General features: G+C 41.8%; 1 protein-coding gene across 1 annotated transcript in view; it reads left to right on the top strand.

Annotated features, from left to right (window-relative positions):
• Nucleotides 1-9775, top strand: part of LOC113900790 (olfactory receptor 1J4-like) — a 19327-nt gene extending 9552 nt beyond the window's left edge. Inside the window, exon 2 of the mRNA XM_027554431.1 lies at nt 8825-9775. Coding sequence (XP_027410232.1) covers nt 8825-9775 — 951 coding nt within the window. The remainder of the gene's footprint in view (nt 1-8824) is intronic.
• Nucleotides 9776-9868: the final 93 nt, after the last annotated feature.

Raw genomic sequence — 9868 nt, 5'->3', positions numbered from 1 at the left:
TGATCACTGACTTGTTTTCAAACTTTGTTTTTTAATTAAATCTTTTATTTATTTTATTAAAAATTTTTTATTTTTATTTATTTATTTTTATATGATATTATACATGTTTTAATGCCATTCTCCCAAATCATCCCTCCCTCCCTCTCCCACAGAGTCCAAAAAGACTGTTCTATACATCTTTGTCTCTTTTGCTGTCTCACATACAGGGTTGTTGTTACCATCTTTCTAAATTCCATATATATGCGTTAGTATACTGTATTGGTGTTTTTCTTTCTGGCTTACTTCACTCTGTATAATAGGCTCCAGTTTCATCCACCTCATTAGAACTGATTCAAATGTATTCTTTTTAATGGCTGAGTAATACTCCATTGTGTATATGTACCACAGCTTTCTTATCCATTCATCTGCTGATGGACATCTAGGTTGCTTCCATGTCCTGGCTATTATAAACAGTGCTGCGATGAAATCTTTTAAAGTAAAAAAGAAAAGAAAAGAAAAACAGAGTTCCAGTGATACAGATGACTCTGAATTATTCCCAGAAGAGAGAGAATTAAAAAGGCAAAGGCTTCAGGGACCATTTGCAGGACTGTGGATAGATATATAAATCATTTCTGATGTGTTTCCTATGTGACAGTGACTTCTATCATTTAATCCATACCACCTGTATGCCATGCATCTTTACCCTGCATTTCCAGATCAGGAAAGCTCAGAGAGGCTAAGGGACCAGATTAAGATCACACAGCTATAAGGGAATAAGTCAGTATTCAAACTAAGATCTCTCTTCAACCAAATCTGGAAATTGGTCCATCATGCAATTCTACCTCCTAAGGCAGGCCTTTATTTTCTCATGGGTACTAGAGAGGGACTAAAGTCTCTGATGCTGGTAAAGATCGAGGGCAGAAGGAGGAAAGGGCATCAGAGGATGAGATGGCTGGATGGTATCACCGATGCAATGGACATGAATTTGGGCAAACTTCGGGAGATGGTGAGGGACAGGGAGGCCTGGTGTGCTGCAGTCTACGGGGTCACAAAGAGTCCAACGTGACTGGGTGAATGAACATGCACTAGAGATATTTGTTAACTACTTTGTAATCATGTGAAATAAATCCAACCTTTAGAATACCTCCACATTGGGTCTGGGGAGCCATGTTTGTAATTTTTCATGTATTCAAATATTTATTGATTGCCTGCATTATACCAGGAATGCCTCTGGGCATGAGATATTTAAAGTCATTTGAGGCAGGCACAGTCTCTGCATGTACAGTCTGATTGGAGAGACTGACAACAAACAAGTGAACAAGAAAATACATAGTCAAAACTCTGCTGAGTATGAAAAGGAGACATACAGGGGTGACACTGAGAACATATAATTAGAGGACCTAATTGAGAAAGGAGTTCAGGGAAAATTTCTTTGAGAAAACCAGGAGTAGAAGAAAGAAGAGGAGGGGAGGAAAACTTTCCAGCACATGTGGTGGTCTGGAGGAGGGAAAGGACTGGTCGGTAGAGGAAAAGCAGTGTGACTGGAGTATAGTGAGCAGGCAATGAGCTGCATGTAATACAACCTCTTTGGCCACAGGTGGTTGAACCATGGAATTGGATGAGTCAAACTGAGTCAGGAGAATTGTCATTTAAAACTCGGAGTTAGTGATACAGAGACTTGAACCATTAGTTTTGGGCTCTTAAAATATAAATCCCTGTGTGTTCATGGGGGTGTAAGTCTCTCAGTCTTGTCTGGCTTTTTTTTTTAACTCTTTTTTTACCACCAGGCTCCTCTGTTCATGGGATTCTCCAGACAATAATATTGGAGTGGGTTGCCATACCCTCCTCTAGGGGATCTTCTTGATCCAGGGATCGAACCCTCTTCTCCTGCAGTTCCTGCATTAGCAGGCAGATTCTTTACCACCAGTGCCACCGCAGATGACAAATGCCCTTGTTGTTGTTGAGTTACTGGACAATGTTCTTGGCAAGTGACAATTTGTAGTTGACATTACACAACATTGTAAAGTAATTATACTCTCAAGAAATATGTTCATCCATCTGGAGTTTTCTAGGCAAGAGTACTGGAGGAGGTTGCCATTTCCTACTCCAGGGGATTTGCCCAACCCAGGGATCAAACACCTGTCTCTTGCATCTTCTGCATTGGCAGGCAGATTATTTACTATGTACCACCTGGGAAGCCCATTATATAGGATTCATTACATAGGACACTGACCGATGGATGTGAGTTTGAGCAAACTCCAGGAGAGAGTGAAGGACAGGGAAGCCTGGTGTGCTGCAGTCCACGGGGTCACCAAGAGTCAGACGAGACTTAGGAACTGAGCACATCATTACACTGGAATCATTGATTTAAATCATTGGCCACTGGCTATTCACTCAACCTCCAGCCCCTCCCCTCCATGGGAGGTCACCTGACAACCAGCATCCTACCTTGGGTGGGGTCCAAAATTCACCTCATTGACATAACAAAAGCAAATTGAAAATAAACTGATGTTCCAGTTTATTTTCACTCTTCTGAGTCTTTCCCACCCCACCCCAACCCTCAATGAGAGGCAGAATGACTTAGTGCTCAAGAGGGCAGACTCTAGGGTACAATGGACCTGGCAATCAATTGCTTCTCTCATCTGTGAGCCAGGGATAAATTACAAAATATCTCAATGATCACAACAACAGCAATAGCAAGAATAACAAGTATTGATTCATCCTGCCAGATGTTGAACTAAAGTGCTTTGCTTCTCTCACTGTGGTATTTTCACTCTGATTAGATGAACTCTCTATTTTTCAGATGAGGAAACTGAGATGTAAAGAGGTGAAGCAATTTGTCCCAGATGAGGTGGCAGGTGAGTAGTAAAACCCAGACTTGAACTGCAGGGTATCTGATTCAACACTTACCCAGCTGATCTCAAGCCAACCTCAGCTGTTACTCAGCATGGAGTTCTACACTCGAACACTTTCTCCTTGGACAGTGGCAAATTCACATCACAGCCCCATTAGGAGACTCAGCCTCTTCTCCTTGTGTAATGGAAATGAAACCCAGTGTTTTTGGCCACTATGGAGTAGATTTCTAGAGTCACAATAAATGGAACTGAGAGGGCCTGAGGGGATTCATGCTGGGAATATTTTCCAGGTTTGGAGACCCCAGTGACCTCATTAGTGGGAATAAAGACTAACTGTCTCTGAATCCCTAAAGAGATGAGGAGCACTGCTCTTTCCAGTTGGGATTCCTGTTCTACATGCATGCTCTTAGAGAGCGTTCCTCTTGTCCATCACCTGGGGAGGCAATGTTCTGGGCTTGCTACTGTTGCCCTGTTCTCTCATATCTGTGACTCAGAGGAAGAACTTGGGTGAACAGTCTGGGCATAATGTAGTTCTTCATTTGGACTTGACATGGTCTTAGCCCAAGTATCTTGACAAATATTTCAACCCTTCTATATGTTATTCTTCTCATCAAGTGCAACTAGGGTGTCTTTTAAGGAACAGAAATTCTTTAGTTTAATGTAGACCGATTTATCAGTTTTGTTTGATTTATTTTGTTCACCAGATTTATTTTGTTTGTGAGATTCATCACTGTTTAGTGTGTATTTTATTTATTCTCATTCTGTTTACTTTTCCATTATACAAATATACTACAACTTTTAATCCATTGTAACATTGATGTAATGTTCCCTGGTACTCAGATGGTAAAGAATCTATCTGTCTGTAGTGCAGGAGACCTGGTTTTGATCCCTTGGTTGGGAACAATCCCTGGAGAAGAGGATGGCTACCCACTCCAGTATTCTGGCCTGGAGAATTCCATGGACAGAAGAGCCTGGTGGGCTATAGTCCATGGGGTCAAAAGAATTGGACATAACTGAGCAACTAACACACACACACACACACAATGTAGATGGACATTCAAGATTTTTTTTTCCAGTTTGGGACTATTATGAATAGGGCTGCTGTGACTTTCTTGTAACAATCTATTAATATGCATATATATGTAACTCTTTGGGGGCACATACCCAGGTATGGAAATGCCAGGTTACAGGGAACACGTGAAAAGATACCACCCAATGGTAGTCCTGGACTTCCCTAGTGGCTCAGACAGTAAAGCATCTGCCTACAATGCGGGAGACCAGGGTTCAATCCCTGGGTTGGGAAGATCTCCTAGAGAAGGAAATGGCAAAAGGTCGGACACGATTGAGCAACTTCACTTTAGCTTTCAATGGTAGTCCAGAGGGTACAGAGTATGTACTCCCATTTGTAGCATAAGATGGTTTTAGTTGCTCCACAACCCCAGCAAGACTCAGATTGTTAGTCTTCTAAATTTTAGTCATGCTGATGGGTGTGTGACAATATCTCATGGTGGTTTTAATTTGTATTTAATTGACATTAAAAATTGAATTTGAACACCTTTTGTTATGTATGTTGTTCATTTGGATATCTTAAGTAAAGTAGTCATTCAAATATTTTACTTATTTTTCTATTGCATTTTATCCCCCTTTTTTCCCATTGATATAAAGAATTTTTTATATAGTCTGAATCTGATTTCTTTGTTGAAGAAAGGTAGGTAGCTAGCTTTACAGACAGGTGCATATATGGATAGATAGAATCTTCTCCTACTCTGTGAGTTGCCTTTTAACTATCTAAATGATATATTTTGATGAACAACAGATCATAAATTTAAGGTAGTCAAGTTTGTTGATTAGTTCCTTTATGATTTATACTTTTTGTGTTTTTAAAAATATGGCCAAATTGTATATTATTTCTAAGAAGCTTTTATTTTTTACCGTTCACTTTTAGATCTATAATCTTCTGGAAGTAATTTTTGTCTATGGTGTGAATTATAATTCATTTTTCTTCTCCATGATTATTCAACTACCCTAGCACCCTTTGTTGAAAATCCATCTTTTCTTTGTGGCGTTTCAGGATCACCTTTGTCACATGTATAATATATGAATATGTGTATAGCTGTGTGGGCTTGCCTGGTAGCTCAGCTGGTAAAGAATCTGCGGGCATGCAAGAGACCCCGCTTTTGATCCCTGGAGAAGGGATAGGCTACCCACTCCAGTGTTCATGGGCTCTCTGGTGGGTTAGACAGTAAAAAACCTGCCTGCAATGTGGGAGACCTAGATTCAATCCCTGGGTTGTGAAGTTCCCCTGGAGGAGTGCATGGCAACCCCCTCCAATGTGCTTGCCTAGAGAATCCCCATGGACAGAAGACCCTGGTGGACTACAGTCCATGGGGCCGCAGAGTCAGACACGACTGCCTGACTAAACACAGCACAGTGCACATAGCTGTACATTCAAATCTTTGTGTGAGAAATTTATATTTCTTTTGCATAAATCCCTAAGTGGAATTGCAGGGCCAAGGGTGTATTTAATTTCAGGAGAAACTGACAAACTATTTCCTAAACAGTTCTATATTATGCAATACTGCCTGTAATGTATGAGAGTTCTAACATCCTCACTACCACTAGGAATTGCCATTTATCTGAATTTTGGCCATTCTAGTGGGTTTGTTGTGCTATATCATTGTGGTTTTCATTTCCATTAATCTAATGACTAATGAGGTTGAGTGTCTTTATATATGCTAATTTGCTATATATCTTCCTTTGGTGAGATATCTGTTCACATTTTTTCACATTTTTTTTTCAAATAATTGGATTGCTGGTCTTTTGTATATGTTCTGGATTCAAGTCTTTATCAGAAATACATTTTGAGAATATTTTCTGCCAGTCTGAAGCCTGTCTTTCTACTTTGAATTTCCTTTGAGTTCAGTTCAGTTCAGTTTAGTTCAGTCACTCAGATGTGTCTGACTCTTAGGGACCCCATGGGCTGCAACATGTCAGGCTTCCCTGTCCATCACCAACTCCCTCAGTTTACTCAAACTCATGTCCATTGAGTCGGTGATGCCATCCAACCATCTCATCCTCTGTTGTCCCCTTCTCCTCCTGCCTTCAATCTTTCCCAACATCAGGGTCTTTTCTGATGAGTCAGTTCTTCACATCAGGTGGCCAAAGCATTGGAGTTTCACCTTCAGCATCAGTCCTTCCCTTTTTTTGTGTGTTAATATACAGTATTTGTTTTCCTCTTTCTGACTTAGTTCACTCTGTATGACAGTCTGTAGGTCCATCCATGTCTCCTCATATGGAACAATTTTGTTCCATTTTATGGCTGATTAATATTCCATTGTATACACGTGCCAAATCTTTATCTACTCCTCTCTTGATGGACATTTACTACTATGTATAAAATAGATAACTAATGAGAACATACTGTAGAGCATAAGGAACTCAGCTCAATGCTCTATGGTGACCTAAATGGGGAGGAAATCCAAAAAAAGAGAAGTGTATGTGTGCATATGGCTGATTCATTTTCCTATATAGCAGAAAATAACACAGCATTGTAAAGCAACTGTAGTCCAATAAAATTTTTTTCAAAAAGGTTTGTTTTGAAGAACAGATGCATTTTATCATGTATTGAAATGCATAGAAATATATATACAATTATTATAATAAATTACATTAGGAAAAGAAAACTATAAATTACCATATAAAGTAAACTTCATTTATGGAAATATGTATACCTATGGCTGATTCACAGAGAAGGCAATGGCACTCCACTCCAGTACTCTTGCCTGGAAAATCCCATGGACAGAGGAACCTGGTAGGCTGCAGTCCATGGGATCACTAAGAGTTGGACACAACTGAGTGACTTCACTTTCACTTTTCTCTTTCATGCATTGGAGAAGGAAATGGCAACTCACTCCAGTGTTCTTGCCTGGAGAATCCCAGGGACGGCGGAGCCTGGTGGGCTGCCGTCTATGGGGTCGCACAGAGTCACACATGACTGAAGTGACTTAGCAGCAGCAGCAGCAGCAGCATGGCTGATTCATGTTGATGTAAGGCAAAAACTATCACAATATTTTAAAGTAATTATCCTCTAATTAAAATAAATTAATTTAAAAAGCCATCTTAGAAGGATAAATAAATAATGGATGGGTGAAGTACTTTGACTTTCTCCTTTGTTTTCATGTCTATGTTATTGTATTTGGATTCCCATCATAAAGCAGAATTAATTTTAGAAGCATCAAATCAAAAAGGAATTCCCACTTGGGAGAAAAAAATCCATCCCTATATCCAAGCTATGACCTAACTAGAGGAAACATTAAGCCGTGGGGAAGGGGCAGTAAGGAGATTTTTCCACATCTCCTTTGGGCTCACACCCACAGGGCATCACCCTGATGTTCTTCCTCAGGACAGTGTTTCCTCAATGGGCCCTTAGGTCCATGTACCTCAGAATTCCCTGGCCCTGGAGCTCATGAATGAGCATCACTGGAGGTGGAGCTGGGATCTGCATCTTTAACAAGCTCCCAAGGGATTCTGGGAAATGTTGAAGTTTAGGGACCACTGTCTGGGAGCATTTTCTCTGAAGGGAGTATAAAGAAAACTGAGTAATTAATAGATGTTTAATGCATGTCTCTAGCCAAGAACTTGGTGCCCAGTCCCTGTGGTCCCCTCCCTGGTGGGCAGAGCATAGTCTTCATATTTTCATTTCTGAAACTGTGGATTGAGGAGTCTGCTTATTTCACCCTGATGCTGGTGAGAGGTTCAGGACCACAGAAAGTAAGTGAAAGTAAAGTCGCTCACTTGTGTCAGACTCTGCAACCCCATAGACTGTAGCCTACCAGGCTCCTCTGTCCATGGGCTTTTCCAGGCAATAGTACTGGAGTGGATTGCCATTTCCTTCTCCAGGGGATCTTCCCAACGCAGGGCTCAAACCCGGGTCTCCCACATTGTAGAGAGACTCTTTACCATCTGAGCCACCAGGGAAGTCCCTGGTGAGAGGTTTGGGACCACAGAAGTGGTGGCTAAATCTGGTCTTGGAGTATCCTACCGAGAAGCTGAAGCCATTTTGTCCGACTCTCTGTGACCCCACTGGCTGTAGCTGCCAGGCTTCTCTGTCCATGGAATTCTCCAGGCAAGAATACTGGAGTGGGTTACCATTTCCTTCTCCAGGGGATCTTTCCAACCCAGGAATCGAACCTGGGTCTCCCCCATTGCATTGCAGGTAGGTTCTTTACCATCTGAGCCACCAGGGAAGGCCCAGGGAAGCTGAGAAACCAGTCCTTATTTCCTGAAGCTAGATCACTTGAGCATAAAGTTCAGAGTAGAACTTAATCTCTTTTAACCAAAAGCAAGTGTATGTGTGTGTGTGTGTATGTGTGTGCACAGGTGGTCATCACCTCTGTGCTCTTGGCTTATGTCATTTCTTTTTATTAGTTTCTAAAGATGGCGGTGGGGGAGAAGACATATCATGGTTTATCTCTTTGACACCTATTGACAACAGCCCTTTTTACTATGAATTGTGGATGTTCAAGGGGTCATGGGAACTTGTTGGATCAGGAGGAGACTGGAGAATGGAAAATATGATTACTAGTAAAAAATATGTAACTGCCAGTAATAAGTTTGCTTTGTAAAGCAGTGATATTGCAAGACTGAGCTCTAAGGCACTCTGAGTTCAATCAACAGATAAGCTTATTTTTCCTTCAATCTTTATACATAATGGAAACTTTGACTATTTATTTTTGATTCACTTGCCTTTGAGAATTTGTTGTTGAAGCTTCCTCACTATACTTACTAAAGGATTTTGAAGTCAGATTTCAAAAGTTCATATGTCACAACCTAAAGGTCAAACTTTATGACTGATTTTAAAGGTACAGAAACAAAATAGAAATGAGGTAGATTTTAGCTTAACATCCCTCTGTTATGCTAGGGATTCATTTTGATCTGCCTGATTGTTAGTTTCTGCTTCTTTCAACTGTCCTTTCACCCCCAGCAGACAGGAGAGGAGCATGAAGAGGGAGAACCAGAGCAGTGTGTCCGAGTTCCTCCTCCTGGGGCTCCCCATCCGGCCAGAGCAGCAGGGTGTGTTCTTCGCCCTGTTCCTGGGCATGTACCTGACCACAGTGCTGGGCAACCTGCTCATCCTCCTGCTCATCAGGCTGGACGCTTGTCTCCACACCCCCATGTACTTTTTCCTCAGCCACTTGGCCCTCACTGACGTCTCCTTTTCATCTGTCACCATCCCTAAGATGCTGATAAACATGCATACTCGGGAACAATCCATCCCCTATGCAGGATGTGTAACACAGATGTATTTTTTCATATTTTTTACTGATTTGGAGAATTTCCTGCTCAGTTCAATGGCCTATGATCGGTACGTGGCCGTCTGCCACCCTCTCCACTACAGCACCGTCATGGGACAGGGGCTGTGCACCTTACTAGTAACTGTGTCTTGGATTCTTTCCTGTGCCAATGCCTTGTGTCACACCCTCCTCCTGACCCGGCTGTCCTTTTGTGTTGACCTCAGCATCCCCCATTTCTTCTGTGACCTTGGTGCCCTGCTGAAGCTCTCCTGCTCAGACACATCCCTTAATGAGCTGGCCATATTCACAGCAGGAGTGGCCGTCATCGTCCTCCCATTAATATGCATCCTGATCTCTTATGGATGCATCGGTGTTGCCATCCTGAAGGTCCCCTCCACCAAGGGGATCTGCAAAGCATTGTCCACATGTGGCTCCCACCTCTCTGTGGTGTCTCTGTATTATGGAACAATTATTGGACTGTATTTTTTCCCCTCATCCAACACCTCCAGGGACAAGAGCACCATTGCCTCTGTGATGTACACAGTGGTCACTCCACTGCTGAACCCCTTCATTTATAGCCTAAGGAACAGGGACATGAAGGAGGCCCTGGAGAGACTCTTGCACAGGGCAAAAGTCTTGTCTCAATGACATTTGCTCATCTTATAACAGACACATGTGTTAACAGAACCCCAGATCCTAGCATGGAATAAACCCTCAGTTAATATTTTATAACTTGGATTG

Source organism: Bos indicus x Bos taurus, chromosome 11 (assembly GCF_003369695.1).
Source record: "Bos indicus x Bos taurus breed Angus x Brahman F1 hybrid chromosome 11, Bos_hybrid_MaternalHap_v2.0, whole genome shotgun sequence".
NCBI lineage: Eukaryota > Metazoa > Chordata > Mammalia > Artiodactyla > Bovidae > Bos > Bos indicus x Bos taurus.
The sequence above is the reverse complement of the archived record's forward strand: the minus strand, read 5'-3'. Positions and strand labels throughout refer to the sequence as shown.